This window comes from Stylophora pistillata, chromosome 2 (genome assembly GCF_964205215.1).
Source record: "Stylophora pistillata chromosome 2, jaStyPist1.2, whole genome shotgun sequence".
Taxonomy (NCBI): Eukaryota; Metazoa; Cnidaria; class Anthozoa; order Scleractinia; family Pocilloporidae; genus Stylophora; species Stylophora pistillata.
Genome location: NC_142520.1, coordinates 34,384,707 through 34,403,736, shown reverse-complemented (window position 1 = coordinate 34,403,736; position 19,030 = coordinate 34,384,707). Strand labels below are relative to the sequence as shown.

Genomic DNA, 19,030 nt, shown 5'->3' with positions numbered 1-19,030 from the left:
CAGGAGCAATGGCCTTTGCCCACTCTTTGGGGTCCTCAGACTCCACCACAAATGATTTGCCTGATGGTACAGTGCTGAATGCCTCACCAAATCCTGAGTTACCGCTGACAAGAATGGGAAGACCGGCAGACAAAGCTTCTACTGCTGCCAAACCAAAACCTTCTGTTCTGGAAGGCATCATGCAGAGATCAACTTCTCAAAATAATTTTTCAATCTCTCTTTGCTCGGTACGAACTTCCTCACAGTCAGCTGGCTTTTATCAATTCCACTCTTGAGCAGATTTGCTGCAACCTCATCCTGTTTACCGTCAGGTGCACCCACGAAAATCAAATGGCAAGATCTGTCTCTCAGTTCAACTATTGCTCTGGCACAGATATCGTAGCCCTTCAGGCTGAAGTCCTCTGGATCACCCCGGCCAAACGTTATAACCTTAAACTTTTCCATGTCAATTACTGCTTGTTTTACGTCGGAAAACTCACTGAATGTGCTTGGCGTCAGTTGAATTATATTTTGGTGCTTCTCACATGAGCACAGGTAGGAAGAGTAAGCCTTCGTCAACTTTGGTCCAACTGCTACCACAGCATCTGTCAACTCACACAACTCCACTTCAGTTGTATTCTTCTCTTCACCTTTACAAATGGCCATAGCATAGTTTTTGTGCATTCCAAGTTACTCAGGTGCAGTATGCACCACCTGTATCCACCTGCACTGATGTGATTCTCTAATAAATTGGGCTTGTTTACCAAGCTTTGCTCCATGACCCAGCACTATGCCAATGGCTAGATCTCTAGGTGGGGCACTCAGCCAGTCAAGGGGGTCGGTATAGCCCAGAAGTCTATGTGCCTCTCTCAAGGATACATTGTGTCTCGATGCCATTCTCCTCTCTTCTTCAGAACAGGCAAACTGCGGGACAAGGAGGGTGACGTCTACTTGAGAATGTTTGGCCAACAGAATGGCAAGCTGTCTATTTATGGTGGACAAGCCTCCCATTGATGAACTGCATTCACTGGCCAGGAGAGTCACCTTCAGTGCCATGTCAGACTTCATTAGATTAACTCCAGCTGCTGCACCCTGTGATTTGGCAGTGACATTTGAACACCTCGACCCCTAGGCAAAAAAAAGGCAGAGGTCATATAGGTTCTATCACTTGGTAATAAATATACACCATCATAAATTTTGAGTATGCTCCAACCCATTTATAATGATAAATTCATGACCCTTAAACTCCCACGAGTGACCAAGGCTGAATTTCTTCTTGCATTATCAATACAATATCAAGCAGACAGCTAATGAGACTTAAGAAAAATATCAATTAGGGGATTTTAGGTTGATTCAAAACAAAATTCTCCAAACCAACATCATAAGAACTGTGTGGCACACCGTAAGGAGAATCGCTAATGAGATCGCGGGAGCGAAAGGGTTATTATTGTATGACCGAGAAGTATAACCTATAAAAATAATTTCATCTTGAAAACAAATGTTCGACTTATCGTTAAAAATGGAGGCACACTATGATAACATTCTGCACACTTACTAACAATACCTTGGATTCTCAAATGAAGAGAATTACGCGATAGAAAATAAGAATCAGAGAAAGACAAAAAAACAACACATCATTGCCCTCATTTGCATGACAATATGGACAGGCAACACACAGCCCATACTCCAGTTGCCTCAGGTAGGTGAGTTCCTAAGGCAAAGCCTGTAGAGTTTCAAAAAATTCACGAACGACAGTTGCTAGTTCAGCTGTGTTCTGCCACACAACCTGATGACTTTGTTTCTTTTGTTGCAAGATTATCTTGCAACTGTGCTCCATTTTGATACAGAGTAGGTTGATGCATACACGGCCACGTTTCAGCACACTAACGAATGGATCGTGAGACAAGCTGTAAGAACAGACCATGTTGGACAAAAGACATGCACGAAGAGGAGATACACTGGACCTGGATCAGTTGATGATGGCTTCAATTTCAAGAGTTTGTCAGGTGATGACTTCAACTGAGCCGGTACAAAGTACTTTGAATTATTTGGAGAAACAGAGAACTTAGCAATTAAACCAAATCACTCCATCATGCTTAGGATATCTTCTTTGACGATTCCTTGGTCAATAAAACGGGAGAAAACGTGATCAAGATGTTCCACACTCAAGATGCCACTTCCTTCAAGTTCCTGCCAGTACTTGGCATACAGAGGATCCTAAAAATTGGAGATAACAACAGTTCTAAGTAAGGGAACATTGCTGAAAGTTCACTTTGAAATACAGAATCACTGAAAGCAAGGTAACTCAAATAAATGAACACTATTCGAAATTGTTTAGTTGTGTTAATTGTTTATATCTAGCAATGAATTTAAATGTTATAAACATGAACAAGTAGAGGTGTGTTACTGGTAAATGTGCCATCAATCAACACTTCATACTTTTGCATCACAAACCTTTTGATCTTACACAAGGTTAAGACTTTGAAATTACAACATAGCATTTTAAGTCAAAATTGTTTGTAAAATTAACCTCCCTGAAACTAAAGGGGGCTGTAAACAAGGTCATAATTAAAATATTTCCGTTTCACCTGGCCAATATTTCAAAATAAAAAGTACAAATAATATGAAAAAGCTGACAGATCAAAATATCATTGAGCTTGTATTCAGATATTATCTTGAAACAAGGAAATCAGTCACGGTTTCTTTCAAATTACTCAAGTTAGCCAAGTTCTTTCTTATCATATGGCTATTAAAAATAACACATTTTGTCACCACTTTATCAAAATGTGGAAGGGTTATCAGCTGCTTGAAGAGTTCAATCAACCACTGAGCCTTCAGTACAACTGTAATGCAGTGCTTGGGGACTGGGAATTAGTGTATCATGTCATTTCTATTTTTAAACAGAAAAGTTTTGAGTCAAATGCAAACTTTTTTATTAGTAGAATTTATGAGTTTACATAATTTAGAGATAGCTTTGTATAAAGTAGCTAGGTCATATCTTCTGATTAAGGTTAGACATCAAAGCAGGTGAATTGTAACAGGATCCACCATCTTTGTTTGCTTGTAGTGCAGATTTTCATGATGAAAATACAATCAGCATGTATTCAAAGTGTTTGATGACAATTATTTCAAAGAACAATAAGAAATGACTTGTCTCCCCATGGCTATCCTTTTTTATGGCTGGCTACTTGAAATGATCTGAAGAACACTGGGTACATTCTCTTAAAAAACATAAATTTTAGTCTTCATGATCAGGAGTAGTGTTATCAGACTTGCCTGTTTTTGATGAGAACTATTTATTTGCAATTTTTATTTTTAAGATAATGATATTTATACGCCTTATTCATAAATGGCGGACGCGTGGTTAAGACCTGAGCCGAGTTCACCAAAACGAGGCTAAGGAAGCATCGCTCCATCTATTGATACTTAGCTTGTGTGAAGGGTTGTGGAATTATTGGCTGTTTCCATTGTAGTTTAATAAAAATGGCGTAGTTTAATTGAGGATCCGTTGATGTAACGTAGTTTGACCTTGGCGAATGTTCTGTTATAAATATGACGGAGAGTTTTGCAGTTAATTTGAGTCAAGACGATATTCCTGGAGTGTCTTTAGAGGGAAGAAACCCAGGAGAGCTCAACAACGATGCCCTGAGGTTTTGGCTAAAATGTAGGGGAGATAAATGCAAAGGGCTGAAAACAAAGGCTCGGCTACTAAAATGGTATGTTTAAATGTAACGATCGATAGCCAAACATAAGTAGTAATCTGAACGTCTTATGTTGAGCGAGTTAAATAGAATTTGGTTTCGATTTCTGAGTAAATTACACTCGAATTCGAAAACTGAGCGAAAATACCGTTTTACAGCATCTCAGTTTCATCTGATATCCCACAGACAAAGCAGTCATGATAAATTTGCTCAAGAAATCATGTGCCGAAAGACATTCCACTCTAGACACAGCTCATGGGATTAAATATGAGCCAGTAGCAATTGACAGGTATCACAAATACATGCACAGTCAAACAACACCAGTACATGTTTTCAAAAGTGGATTTGTTGTATGCACTAATTCTCTGATACTGGAATGTTCTACGGATGGAAAGGTAATAGACCCCAGTTGGGAAGATCCCTTTGGACTACTTGAAGTCTAGTGCCCGGAAACAAAGTTTCAAGTGAGTCCCCTAGATGCCTGCTCAGACCCTAAGTTCTTTTGTGAGAGGATTACTATGCCCAAGTTCAGTGTCAAATGGGCTGTACTGGTGCGATTTTGTTGTTTACACTAAAAGAGGAATGTCAATTGAAAGAATTGCCTTTGACAGAGGTTACTGGGTTGAGCTTCAGGAGAAGCTTTGGCAATATCATTTTACAAATTTCATTAAGTATGCTGTTGCTGAATTTGCACCATCATGTACAAAAGCTGTGGTGGTTTGACATTCTACAGCAGCATCATAATCAAACATTTAATGCCTAAAATCTCAGAATGATTTGATAAATATCCTAAGGGGTAAATCCAATAGATTTGTAGCTCACAAAGACTGTAAAATTGTAGGTCTGTATCAAAATCACAAACCACTCATTAGTTTCCACTTTTACAGGGCTGGTCAAAAGGCATACTTGAGTGGGTCATTACTTTTTCGATCCTTCAAAAAGGTGTGGGCTGTGTAATTTTTCACTACACATAAGGGCTGGGTCATCTTCTTTTCCCATGCAGAGGGGGAGGTAATCTAATTTCTGACCTCTAGTTTGGGGTCAGTCAGTTTTTTTATTCCAAAGGTAAGGGGTCAGGTCATGTGTTCAGGTCCTCCCCCTGTAATTTTTGGCCACTCCTTTACAGGTATCATAATCATTTCAGTGATGTGTATTTCATTGAAAGAAAATAAAAAGCTCCAAGACCTAGATAGTTAACATTACTACAACACACCCTTCTTTAGCCAAAACATTTAACAAGATAAAAATTACAAATCAGTTGTCTAAAGCTTTCTATTGTGTCAGCTTGTTAAAATTGGGTCTTGATTGTTGCAAAGAAATGCACAAACAGACCACATTTGAATTGCACTGCCAAAGACATTCAGTGAGACAACGCTATCCCATATATGAAAAATTTTAATTTTATTAATTGCACGTTCGACATGGATCCTCAATCGTGCAATCTCCTGAGTTCTCACAACATCCTCCAGGGGCATTTGTGTGGATGTTCCCAAGAATGGTGGAATATTCAAAGAAACACCTTAAGGTAAGATGTCACTTATAATAAAACCTTTATCTGCCATCATGGAATCTCCTTCATTGAATGGCAGGTCAAGCATGCCTGACCTTTCTACAGTTTCTCTGTCTGATATACTTCCTGTATACAGTTGGCTTATGTAAGTGATAGCACCAGATGGAGAAATTCCCAGAAGCCCCTTTAGTGTAGTATGATTCTTGTAGGCACTGAACAACTCACTATTCAGCAACAAGCTACTAGGCATTGCACACTTCACTTCTGTACGATCAATAATAACTCTTGTACTTGGATATGACTTCCTGAAGTCTTCAGGCATTTTTCTATTGACAGCTTCTCTTGATGGCCAAATGTTAAGCACTCCAAATCGAAGACACATAAAATTGATCCAACTAATAACAATTCTACTAGCAGTTGTCTGAGAAACATTAAACAGGTGGGAAAGGTGGGTTTCTGAAAATCCCTGTCTTAAGCGAAACGAAGTGAGAAAATATTCTTCTTGTGGTTTGATTTTTCCTGGTCTACCTCTCTTTACACCTAACTGTGGTGGAGACATAGTGTTTCTGAGGGTCTCTCATTTTCACCTGATAACCAGTACCTGACATTTTCTCCACTATCTCCCGGATCTAAATATTCAAAGGATGCCAAGAATGCTTTGTAGTTAGGAAAGCCTGTATAAAACAACATTGCCTCATCAGAGGTAAACCGACTAAGTGAGAAGACGTTTGACTGAAGTGCTTTATTTTTGTCTTCCAATTCTGTAACATATGTTCAAGATTTGCGCATTTTTTTTCAAGTGGCCTTAATTTTTTGAGGGTCCCATTAAGATCTTTTTCAGTGGAAGGCATTTTATTACGACTGGTACTGGCGGCTCCTTACAGTTTCGTCAGTACTTGTTTCAAGAATATCGTTTGCGGTTTCAGGTGTTTTGCCAGGCTCCGAACACACTGAAAAAGACTCTTTTTCTGGGACAGATCTCTTCTCTTTTCGCTGTCGTAGATAAGACCTCTCGGTAGGGGGCGGTCACTTTCGTAGTGAAATTTGTTTCCAAGCAAATATCGACGGAACTGCATTTGTCTTCAGAGACGTTCGTCCACCAAGACCCTTTGATATGTAACTAAGACTAGGTTTACACTAGAGGAAATTGTTCCGAATTCATGATGAATCCGAAACGTTTTAGTACCGGATTCACTCTGCCGTTTACACGAAAGTGGACGAATCCGAAATAAAAACTTCCCGGTTTGGCCGTGTCTCCGGAGATTTTGAATCCGGAATTTAAAGTGGGAACTTTGAATCCGATAACTTTTGAATCCGGAAAGTTTTGTCGTGTAACCGCTTTTTTTCTCGAATCTGGATACTATTTCCACCTGCAATCTTTTGAGTTTGCGGTGAAACCAAAATGGATCTGGTGCTAACATTTCTGGCGGTCTCCGGTTGCCTAGTCTTGTTGTAGGTTCAGGCGATAAATTTTATCATGTGTACCGCAGTATTTCTGAAGAAGCGCAAATTATTATTGCAAGGAAGTTTAACGTCAGCCACACTTAATCGCCGACGACGTAGACTGCTTGGCATCTGTCCAACTCAAATTTGCCTCAGTGGCATCTGGATCTACTCTAGCCTTTTTTGGGGGAGGCATTTTCACTTTGCGATCGAACGACGAAACAACACTGGGCTTGGTAACCATTCCATTTCGAATGTTCCCGGAGTTGTCGTTGTGTGTAAACGGTCAGGAATCCGAATATCCTTTCAGTGTAAACGCCTACGAATCCGAATGCTCCAAAATTGATGAATCCGGAAACATTTACGAATCCGGAAAACTCTCCTCTAGTGTAAACCTAGTCTAAGCTTGAAATGTAACGAACACACTTTTGATGCCTCGGAGATGCGAAAAAATCTACCAAAATCTCTACGTATAGTATGTATCCAACGTTTCTTCATTTCCTCTTCGTCTGGAAACTTAAATAATTCAATTTGTTCTCCTTTTGATCCAACACCCCCTCTTCGTGTGCACAATGGTACTCAACAGTAAATGTTTGACCTCGACGCCATGTTTCTTGCGATGCCTCCTAAGCCTCGTTTTGGTGAACTCGGCTCAGGTTTTAACCGCGCGTCCGCCATTTATGAATAAGGCGTATGCTGATAACAGATGTAGTGATGAAATTCATTCACTACAAAACAGAATCATGGAAGTTTTAAGAAAGGAGCCCTACATGGGAGAGAAAATCCCAATTGGGTAAATAATAATGTACATGCTTGTAATGTTTAACCCAGTTATTAGGTTTCACATCATTTATATGCAAGTCAGCTGCTGATCTTAGTTTCCTTTACTGCTAATTGCACAAACAGTAAAAGTTATTCGAAAGAGAAATTTTTTGTCATGTTGGAGGGGGCAGGGGAGCGAAGCTCTCTTTGGTGTAGTCTGATTGTATATTTATCTTCTGAAATAATTTTGCAGGGAAATTTTGCTCAAGCTAAATGTGCATGCCTGTTTAGCTTCATCAGCACCATGGGTTAATACATTTTGATTACAATAAGTCATTTCTTACAGAGAACCAGCTGCATCTATTCCACCAGAATCTAGTTCCTTTTTGCCTTAACTTTTGCCTTTCCAGTTTAAATCAATCTTTTAGGGGTACATACCAAAATAAAGTGAAGCTTTAAATGTTTTTCATTTTAGTTTACTGTAAAACTATGATACAGCAAGTTAACTAGCATTTCACTCTAAAATTTAAGTTTTTCACTAGTTTGTTCACTCCCCCTTTTGACCCTTTGGCTCCCATGAGTGACAAATACAGAAATTATCCTCATAACATATCAAATAATTACAATATCGAGCAGAAAAGTAATAGGAAATTCAATAAAGAAAAAGTTGAGGGAATTTTGATTTAAGGTTAAAAGGTAAAAAGAAAAAAAAATTATAGCCGCAAGAAAACCAGAAGTGTCCGCCTAAATGGTTCAAATTTCTGACAAAGATATTGAGCAGAAAACATTAACTACATACATGTAATAGAACTGTGAATTAATTTGGCTTAAGTCCAAAGTTTGCTGGCACACCAACAGGTAGATAGCACAGAGAAGATAATTGCTTATCAGTTAAGGTACACTCACAAAAGATTCCTGGCCTATGTAAATGTTGATTCTTAATTGCCAATCTCTTATTGTCAATCAATTGAGTACCTTGTTGTTTGGACAATGAATTTGTGTTGTCAATGCAGTGGAGATGTCGCACCACATGCTTCTCATATTCCTTGCCAGAAATTCTCTCCTGAATTTGCTTTTCATTTCTGCAATGTCATCAACTGGCTTGTCAGCATGGGTGCCAACGATAAAAACTGGTGGATGGAGGTAGGGCAGCTTGGTTTGTGAATCATCATCTATTTCATCTTTTACTGATACAATGGGCAACACTACGAACTGTGGCCAGCCATGACAAATTCTCCACATTTGTTTCGTTGTTGCGGTTTTCCACTTTGATATCAATTGTCCCTTGTCTGACACAAGACTCAGCAGGGGCATCTAATGGCTTACTTGTGAATTAAAGGTAGGAATTCCTAGGAATTCCTAGGAACAAAGGTGTGAATTTTCACGGTAATTGGAACATGGAATTCCTAGGATTTCCTAGGAATTCCAAGGTTTTCTAATCTTGCTTGGTGAGGGTGCGTAATTCCTAGGAATTCCCTAAAAAACCTAGAAATTCCTTGTCTATAGCCAACAGGACTTGGAATTCCTAGGAATTCCTGGGAATTCCTAGGAATTCTTGGGAATTTCTAGGAATTCTTAGGAATTTCAACTCAGAGCACCTAAATTACTTCCCTGAAATACTGTGAATATTAAAACTTGCTGGAAATTCCTTGGAATTTTTAGTAATTTCTAGGGATGTTTAAGAATTACTGGGAATTTTAGGAAAACTTCAAGGTAACTAATATCAAATAACTACATGCATTAACTCCTAACTAAAAATTCAAGTAGTCAATGGAATTTATTTACACGCTCAACTCAGGTTTACATTTTAATTTTTTAGGGTATTAGCTTCTCTACCTGGCAGGGACCCCGCAACAGCTTGTGCCAATTATTGTGGGCCCAGTTAACCCGCCCATCCCAACCCAGGGGAGGACATCCACCACACAGTAATCTCGTGTGAGGGAAATTAACGTCTTATTTATTTAATCACTTTCACCAGAGTGCGGTGAGGGTCGCACAACAGAGCTAGGCTCCAAATTAAGTGCGCCCTAGTCCCACCCTATCCGAGAAGACTAGAATACCTAACCATTTCTCGATGTTATAGAAAGGTAGCAAATTCTCCTCAGTTATTTTAAGACCCTGAGTGTTGGTCCTGCTGGGACTTGAACCCTCGACCTCCCGCACAACAGTCCAGTGCAGTATCCATTGAGCTAACTGGGTAGCAGTTAGAAATTTGCTATTGTCTATTAACATCAACATGTAGTAATATTAGGATGAACTTTCTTTTTCTTTTCTTGAAAACTTCGTAAAAATTGTCCTCAATTACAGCTATTCATTTAAAATAGTTCAAGCGAATTATTAAATTTGGTTTGACACAAATTGTGAATAAAATCTGATTCTTCTTCATGAAATGCAATGACTTGGGTTATTCTTATTGCAATAGATACTATCTGTCAAAAAATGGTTTTGAGGAGTCATTTAATTTGGGATGATGATACAAATGATATTTTATCCATTCCTCCCTGAGTCAGGCTTTGACTTAATTTAATGTGGTTGTAACTTCTTTGGATAAAACTCTTGTGTGTTAAAATTCAATTGTAAGCTGTCAAGCAGCATCTTCATGCTCTGCTGTTTGTTTTTGTTGATTCTACAAGTTGAAATTGAGAGATTTCTTCTCAATTTTCACTGAACACTCTTGGGGGTGAAAGGCTTAATTGCAGTTAAATAATTGATTTTTAAATAAAATTCTTGTTGTAACTGTAATAATTAATTGCAATGAAGTTATCCCAAACTGCAGACTAAGCAGCAGTAAATGTCTTTTTCTGCTGGGCTCGCAGCTTGCTAACCGCGACTCAAATAATCCTGAAACCTTTAGCTCACTGATAGATTTATTGTAAAGCGTAAGCTTAAGAAACTGTGCCATGCAAGTGACCGATTCGATTCTCAGTTTTGACCACGTACCAAATATCGCAATTTGCACTCACCACAAACTTTCAGAATCATTTGCTTTATAAAATTAATGTTCGCTCGACCCTTGTACCGACCAGTCGATAACTGTTGTCCCTTCTATTAACTTCACGGCGCAGACAACTTGCTTTTCATCAATTTAACAACACTCATGCTATTCTCGTTTTCCTATTGAACAACGGTAAAACCCATCTTTAGAGATGTCGTATTAGCAAAACAGTCGAGAAAAGAAATAACTTAACGAGCGATCAACGGATGAAAAGTACATTCAAAGATGAGCGCCAAATGAAGGTTTCTTTGTCTACGACTACGGGCGTGATCAACAGGACATTTTGCAAATTGTTATTGGCTTATAAAGAGAATCCGCTGGCTTGCCCGATTGTGGTCTATGATTACCTAGGTAGCTCTTTTATTTCTAAGGTTGTATCGATCGCTGGCTCTTAAAAGAGTCAGCGATGGATACAACCCTAGGAAATATAAGAGATACCTGGGTGATCATAGTGTCGCAATACCCAAATCAACGAAGTTGGACCATAACAAGCGTTCAGCGACACCGTCCAACGCAGCCATCTCGATTCCTTTAAGTCTTGGACGCTTCCACTGAGCTAAAGCGGTGCCAACAGTCAAGTGCGTCTCATAACGAAGAATCATTTGTACAAGAGAAGGAAGCGATTAGAGTATGTTAGAATTCTTGCCTACAAACGAATGTGCGCATTCCGAAGCATTGAACCCTGCTTATGATTATGTTTATGTTTTATGATTTTGGCACATTTGCGGACATGAGTCATTTTGTATCACAATAAAAACTTCTATGATTATGGAATCCAAGAGGCGTTTGAGGTTAGAAAGCAAATCTGTGGTATGAGTGCATTGAATTTGAATTGACAATTTGTACTTAATATAATTGACTGCTGCTCTAAGAAAAAATGCATGTTAATGTTAGGATTTACTAAAACAGTTTAAATAATAAATTCCATGATAAACACGTTCAGGTATATACATCTCTTGGTACATTTTGTTTAGCACATCTTTTATTGAACCAAAGTTTCAAGCCTCTAAAATTGCTCCTTATCTTAAAACCTTCACATTCAAGGTATTAAGAAGTTCTTGGAATTATTTGGATTTCAGGGTTCTTTAATTTGACTCAAATTCAATACCCAGAAATTCCCAAGAATTCCACCCTTGTTAACTTAAAGGTAGTTTGTATAGCTGAGAATTCCTAGCAATTCCTAAGAATTCCAAGTCCTCACAAAACTGGAACATTCCTTTCCCAGAAATTTCCAGTAATTCCAAGCTTTTTAAATCAGAGCTTATTTGCATAGTTAGGAATGTTTGAGAATTCCTTGGAATTCCTAGGAATTCCAAGTCCTCACAAAACTGAAACCTTCCTTTCCCAGAAATTCCCAGTAATTCCAAGCTTTTCAAATCAGAGCTTATTTCCATATTGGGAATTTTTGAGAATTCCTAGGAATTCCCAGTTTTCTGGAATTCAGTTCACAAGGGCTTAAGGATAAAAGAAAGTTAATGTCCAAATGATAGAAAACCTTGGGTCTGCCTGGCCTGAGAGGATTTTAGTAAAATAGCTGGGATTTCTAACAAGTAGTTATACAAGTCAGGTATATCATTTTAATTTTTACTCTTTCTGAAATTTTTCTCTTGTATAATTGTCTTTTTGTTGTAGGCAAAGAAAACCCAAAGAGGGTTGAAAACAGAGAACTACTGCACCTGTTGCAGGAAATTTTAGAGACAGAACACAGTCCAGGATAAAAGATGTTGTAAGGATTAACTGAGGCCTGTGCAAATTTGAACTGAGCAAGAATGTAATGGAAATCCCTGTCAACAACATTACCGGTAGTTCATCATTAATGTCAATTTTTTTTCTAAGGTACTTGGAAAAGCTAAAATATATAATTGACAATGTATAGAAGCAAATTCTGTTAAATATGAAATATTTTGAGCACTGCTCATCCTGAGTACAATGCCGTCACATCTGTCATAAGCTGCACCTTTTTAAGTGGTCAGCCTTTATTAAGTGATCAGTTGTCAAAGTTCCAAAATTCTCTTTACTTAAACACTGTAATTTTCTCCTCTATTAAGCAGTCATGGTCACCCTTTACTCAATCTTGTCCCCAGAGCCTGCTCTCCCAACAGGACCATTGGGGATAAGGCAACTTGCCCTTTTGTGAGTCCCAATGGCCTGTTTGTATGGTCTTCCATGCATATTAAACTTCCCTCAATTAAAGCAGAACTAATTAAATAAAACTAAGGAAAGCTTTCAAGTTTATTTAGTCCATATTTATCTCCTGAAATCAATGCTAGAGGTATATTTGAGCAAGTTTTTGTACTTTTATCATCAATTATGGAAGAAAATGTGTTTTTTTTTTATTTTCTGGCACCTTAGGCATGGTGATGTCATTTGCTGTGTACAATGCACTTCCATCGAAAAATTGAGATTTTGTTTACCAATATGCTGGGCAGTTGACCCCATGTAGGACTTCTTAGCACAGAAAGATCAGTCATTGAAAAGAACACTGAACATTTGATTGTGAAAAAGTCAAGTTTCATCTTAGCCTTTTGGTGGCTTATTATGAACCTGCACATTCTCCTCATGTCACTTGGTTGTCATCTGAAATTCTCAAATTTTGATATCTCTGTCTCACTGAAATGTTCAAGTGGTAGTTCCACTGTTTGAAACTGATAGTTATTTGCTATTTCTTATTTTAGCTCTCTTTGCTGAGCTATTGGAAAGTTCTTAAAATAAACTCTAAATACCCATAAGTCATTTTACCACAGTTAGTTCTTGTAACAGAGAGAAATGCAAAACACCACTTACACCCAAGCCCATCACAGGAAGCCGAACCTCACTCAATAAGCTCTGTAAATACCAAAAACACATCGATCAAATGATCTCCTGCATATAGGGCTCCCCCCCCTCCACCTCACTCCTCCTAGCATTTCTTGTTTTTCTGATATTGAAGCAGGATTAAGGCTTAGCTGCAGTAAATTACAAATGAAAATTTTGATAACAGATGAACTTCTGTTTTGTTATGTGCTTAAGTTTTGTTCCCGTTGATTCTGTTCCAAATTTACTAGAATAAAATTCGATTTGTCAAGAGGTTTTAAAGTATAATTTAAAACCAGCCTAAAATTTGAAACGTATTTTAAACAGAACTGCGGTGGTTTGTTTTTTGTTTTGTTTTGTTTTTTTCGGTAATAAGCTCCCTCAAATATGGTCGATATAGAACTGAGCCTGATATGGACCCTTCTGTTTATAAGCCCTCCTAAAACCCCTTGCAAAGTTGTTTAAGCTCTGAGGTTATAAATGGCAGATAACCGTACATTTGTGTTGTGGAATTTTAAGGATTTGAATCAGAAGAAATTGTTGCATTCTTCACTCTAGGGCCGACGGCGCGCATTGAGTGTGGGGGTGGGGTGGGGGCTGATTGTAGCCTTTTTCTTTGTGAAACCCTCAGTTGGCGGAAATAAAAAATCAAAAGGCAACCGCGCGAGAAACGGCAGCGACCAGGGAATCGTGACCAGCGGTTATCACTCGCCTGGTCCTTTGCTTGTCACCTGATCCATTCACTCTGAGTCTGAAACAGGCTCCTTATTTTGGGAAAAATTGCCGGTTTGATGAAACTGACAACGATTTAATAAAGATAAACACATGATTCAAATTTACCCTCTGAATAACCATAGAGGTCTAAGGAATCCAACTATACAGAAAGGTAAAGACCTCAAATAATGATCCCGTGACAGTTGGGAAATTCGATTTACTATATCAAGGTCACGTGAGGATTCTAAGCAGGCGAATGTCACGATTACATAATCAAATTCAACAACAACAACAATAACAACAACAACAAATGTTATTTATTTAAGCTAATAAGTTAATTACAATGCTTGGGTCCGCAAGTAGCTTGGGCTATTCGAGGCGGGCACAAGAGAGGAAAAAAAGAAGAGAAGAGAATTGTATAGAAAATGAATATTTATATTTGTAAATGGACATTATAATGGACAGAAAAAAACAAACAAACACACAAACAAAAAAGGAGCAAAAGAAATGCACATGAGCTTAACCAATTGATTGCTCATGGTAAATTAAATATAACGTCCATTTGTGGTGAAACATATTTGCATGAGACCGAGTAGGAGAGTGGAGTTCTCCGCAGAAGATCAAATCTGCGCCTTTCTTTCCGTCAGTGCTTTAATAGACAGATATGCCCTTGAGTCGCCTCATTGAAGGCGAGGTCACGATACTGGTGGCGTTCCTCAATCTTATTCGGTTCGTTCGTAGGTTATTGTTGATATAAATCACGGCATGGAGGGTGACACATGAAAAGCACTTGGATAACATGCGACTATGACGCGGTAAAAGGTGAGATCAGACGATTATACAGTGGTGGGGAGGGGGTGAGGGCCGCTTTAATCACTTGTTTTAGGGGAACTTTTTGGTTAAAGAAAGCAATTTTGCTCATAATAATTTGTCGTAAAGAAAATTATAAAATATTCAAAAGAACGCGAGATACGAATGGAAAAGCGGTATTGGCACCGAATAGCAATAAGTGACATAATCCGAAAGGCCTCCAGCCGGAGTGTCACGTTCTTCGCGGCCTTAATATGCAGATTTTGTTTACATTGCCTGTTGCACCGCACAATAGAAAATAATTTCTGTCACATTTCGAAAAACATTGCCAAATAAAGGTCTTTATGAAACTACCAAAAAGAGATAATTCATCTTGACTAAAATGTAAAATAAAGTGTCGGCTACAGAAATTGAAAGAAGATTTTTCTTTTTTCCCAGCTTTGATCAATGCCTTGCCGACTTTTCCTTCTGTTTGTTTTACCCGTTGAATTTTTGGACTTTTTTTTCTTCATTATAGATTCGTTTTCCTAGCGACGTCGCGAAATTACATTTTTCGCGAACTTCTATGGACTTCCTTGTCACAACAGACTGACTGCGACCGTGATTCGAAAGAATGTTTCGAAGAATAAAACTAGTGCATCAGTAAGAAATTAAACACACCAGCTTTATTCTGAAATCATGATTTCTAACCAGAGTAGTTATGTCTAATGTAAAAAGTAATAGCTCTCCTTGAACTTGAGATAAGTGTAAACAATGTCCTAACTCGTGAAAGTTCGTGCTCCAAATTACAATAAATTAACAAGGCAGTGAGTTGATGCGTCATTTTAACGCTGATATCTCAAAGTATCGCTACTGTACTTTTGAAGTTTGACAAATCATTCTGCAGAGAAGAGGCATGAAGTTCTTTTCCACTTTTTCAAACACAGGCCTAGCAGTCGTCTATTTGGCGGTATTTCTCTGCCCAGTAAGTGACTTATTTTTGTACAGATTTTCAATACGTTTCCGATGTAAACATCGGCGAAATTAGTCAGAACTGAAAAAGCAGACAAATTGGGCGAGACAATTAAAAAATATGTCTACAACGCCTGACTAAACGCAAAATGTTGAATAAGTACGCTCAAATAACATCTCTTTGATGCGAGTTTTATTCATCGCAGTTTAGCAGAGCTGTTGTAATTTTTTGGTTTGTTTGGAGCTGCTGGTTCAGTGCGTGGTAGTTGGGCCATATTTCGGTTAACTCGACATTCGTGATGGCTACTTCCCCTTAAGAATTTCCAAGCAATTTTTGATGTCTTGAATATTCAACATACGTTATTGATATCTCTGAAAACTGAGCGCCATCAACCCTTAGAATATTTGTTTTTCTTGGCCAGGCGAATAAAGATTCAGAGTTTCAGTTTCTCATAGTAGTATATTTAATTTTCCGCTTTCTTAGGTCACTCCTTCATGTTGTTTCCAATCAGCGTGTAAAACGGACCCCTGCAAGTCACAAGTAAGTTACGTGGATTCTCAAAGACGAGCCAGGAAAACTGGATCGAGTTCACAGACTCGAAGCTACTTTTCGAGAGACAACCTTTGCCATTATCATCTGATGTTTTTTGAGTACTAGTGCCATGGCACAAAATGACAGTTTGGTTTTATTAACTGAGTTGATAATGTTAGGTGGCCGCCCTTCGTCAGAGCGCACTTAAATTCGTACTTGTTGGAAACTAACACGTTAAAGAAAGGCCAAACGAAAAACAAATGAAGACAAAAACCTTGTTTGCCTTCTGATAACATTTTTCCCAAAACTCCTACCAGTAAGCTTCTACTCGATGTTTCCTTACTCGGAACTGGTCAGCTCAGACGACCACAACAAACCGTATAATATTATCCAAGCTTTAATAATTATTCGATCGAAGAGAAATACATTTTTTTTTTCACTGCATTATCGCAATAGGGTAGGACTAGAACGGAACATATGCGATCCATGCGAGTAGTCCACCCAATAAATCCCACCCATCCCACCCCAGGGGAGGACATCCATCACACAGCAATCTCGTCCGCGGGAAATTAACGTCTCCCGCCCCTAACCCTGTAGGAGACGGGACCTCCATTTATTCGTCCCTATCCGAGATGACTAGAATATCTAACCATTTCTTGATGTTATAGAAAGGTTAGCTCAATGGATAGAGCTCAATGGATAAAGCGCTGGACTGCTGTGCGGGAGGTCGAGGGTTCGAGCCTTGGCCGGACCAACACTCAGGGTCTTAAAATAATTGAGAAGAATTTGCTGCCTTTCTATAACATCGAAAAATGGTTAAATATTCTAGTCTTCTCGGATAGGTCCCGTCTCCTGCAGGGTTGGGGTAGGAGACGTTAATTTCCCACACAAGAGATTACTGTGTGATGGATGTCCTCCCCTGGGTGGGATGGGTGGGAAGGTGAGATCGATGGACTGAAGTGGCTGCCAGAGGCGCCTGATATGTTGACGTCTTTTCTCAACCTTAAACTGCACCCGTAATTCAGCCTTAAGCTACAAGCGGTCAGAAACACTATATTATTATTATTATTATTATTATTATTATTATTATTATTATTATCTTCTCAAGTATGATTATTATCTTCTCAATTATTATTATTATCTTCTCAATTATTTTTACGACCTAGCTTGAGTGTTGGTCCGGTCGGGGCTTGAACCCTCGACCTCCCGCACAGCAGTCCAGCGCTCTATCCATTGAGCTAACCGGGAGGCTAGCTTGTAATTGGAAATCAGTAAAGTACAAATTAAGTCTTAATCTCGTAGCAAAATTCAAGAAAAACATGATAAGAAATTTACTTCTGTGGCGGGTCGTAAAAACAGGTTTCTCACTTCAGGCAAGAGCCATTTCGAGTAAGCGAACAAATATAAAAACCGATTTCTCTCTCTTACTGATTCTTCTGAAAAAACTGGTTTAAAACACGACAAGCTGACACTTTCAAATAATTGTAAGGAATTAATGTTAATCACGAGTTCTGTTAATAAAAATATATCTGTCATCAAAGGCAACACCTATTTACTAAACGAAACACTCAATGTAAATGGTCCAGTTTTCCAAGCTTACCCAAACAAAAGAAGTTAAGACCAAATTATGCAACATCTTCATTCATATTTCATTGGTATTTTTTTAATTGATATAAGCTGCTCAACAACTTTTAAGTTAACTTGTCAATGTTCCTTCTTTACAGCAAAAAGTTATCTTTCATCAAACCATGACTCCATCTTGGCTGGAGGTGCATGCGTCCTACATTGACAGCTCGCGCTCGCTGACTGCTGCACAGCTCACATTCAACGCAAGCTCTACCGCGAACCCCGCTCTCCTTAAGGTTCCTATGATTCCTGCTGGTGTGCTTAAAGATTCAATACCGCTGACTGTTGAGATCACGGTCGCACATGACATCAGTTTACGGTCGACTGACAGCGATATTCGATATGGCGTATCAGATGGTATCAGAATGATCGGATTTGAAACATGTGACATAGGTAATTATATTAACAGTTCTCCATGCTACGGAATAGAAGGTGCTTCTGGTCCCACCTTAAAGTCTATTCGTCTCGAATTGACCACACCGAAACCCTCCGAATCTTTCTACCCCGGCCAGTTTATCATCACTCTCAAGCTGGATGAACGCTGGGGGTCATGCTACACTGCGCATGACGGAGGCTTCGTGAGGACCGCCGGCTACAACAACCGACTGATGCTCAGTAAGGGACTCACTCTAGAGGTGTACAAAAGTAACAAGGATGAAAAGGTTGGAATCAGGTTTATCAAAGTCTCCATCATAGAAGATGATGCGTAGGAGAAAAAGCTTTCACAAAGAATTAGATCGAAATCAACAGATTGAGAGAAAGTCGAGAATTGTTTTAGAAAGGTAGCCTACATTAGAGTTGCAAAACTGATACGCTAAGAGCTTTCTTTTATTTTACTTTTTTTTGTAAGTTTCACACTTTAAATTTAAAGGGGTCACTTGGTAAACTGCGGCTGGAAAAGTAACAAAAAATGGGGAAAATGTGTGGTAGCTTTGATCAAAAAATAAAGGCAGAATAAAAAAGAAGCTTCTTTCGTCCTGTTTGAGACTTAAAGCAAGCTTGCGCTGCGCGCTCGTTCGATTTTGAACCCACTCCTAGGATTTCAGACCTAATTGCACTCTACTCAGTTCAATTACCATTAAATTTAAAAATTACGGCGAGGAAGGCGAAACATGAAAAATAAAAAACCTCACACCGACACTATGTAGTCCCACTTCGTTACATTTTAATGTTATGAAAGTTTGATTAGAGTATAAATTGAAGGTCATTTTGGC

General features: G+C 38.7%; 3 protein-coding genes across 5 annotated transcripts in view; 2 read left to right on the top strand and 1 right to left on the bottom strand.

The window, feature by feature from the left end:
• Nucleotides 1-19,030, top strand: part of LOC111345147 (uncharacterized) — a 251,351-nt gene that overhangs the window by 23,206 nt on the left and 209,115 nt on the right. The window lies entirely within an intron of this gene.
• On the bottom strand, nucleotides 5,201-5,749 carry LOC148739216 (uncharacterized). Its single transcript, XM_088749443.1, has one exon. It carries the CDS (start codon nucleotides 5,747-5,749, stop codon nucleotides 5,201-5,203), a length of 549 nt encoding a protein of 182 aa, XP_088605569.1.
• LOC111345150 (uncharacterized) lies at nucleotides 15,561-18,752 on the top strand. The gene is made up of 3 exons (XM_022952428.2): nucleotides 15,561-15,671; nucleotides 16,143-16,199; nucleotides 17,915-18,752. The coding sequence occupies exons 1-3, from the start codon at nucleotides 15,603-15,605 to the stop codon at nucleotides 18,524-18,526; spliced, it is 738 nt and encodes a 245-aa protein (XP_022808163.2). The 5' UTR covers nucleotides 15,561-15,602; the 3' UTR covers nucleotides 18,527-18,752.

What these genes read in the sequence shown, in the direction of transcription:
- LOC111345150 (XM_022952428.2), top strand. Translation starts at nt 15,603, where the DNA reads ATGAAGTTCTTTTCCACTTTTTCAAACACAGGCCTAGCAGTCGTCTAT. An exon ending in TGGCGGTATTTCTCTGCCCA is followed by an intron (nt 15,672 to 16,142) that starts GTAAGTGACTTA and finishes CCGCTTTCTTAG; the next exon opens with GTCACTCCTTCATGTTGTTT. An exon ending in CGGACCCCTGCAAGTCACAA is followed by an intron (nt 16,200 to 17,914) that starts GTAAGTTACGTG and finishes CCTTCTTTACAG; the next exon opens with CAAAAAGTTATCTTTCATCA.
- LOC148739216 (XM_088749443.1), bottom strand. Translation starts at nt 5,749, where the DNA reads ATGTCTCCACCACAGTTAGGTGTAAAGAGAGGTAGACCAGGAAAAATC.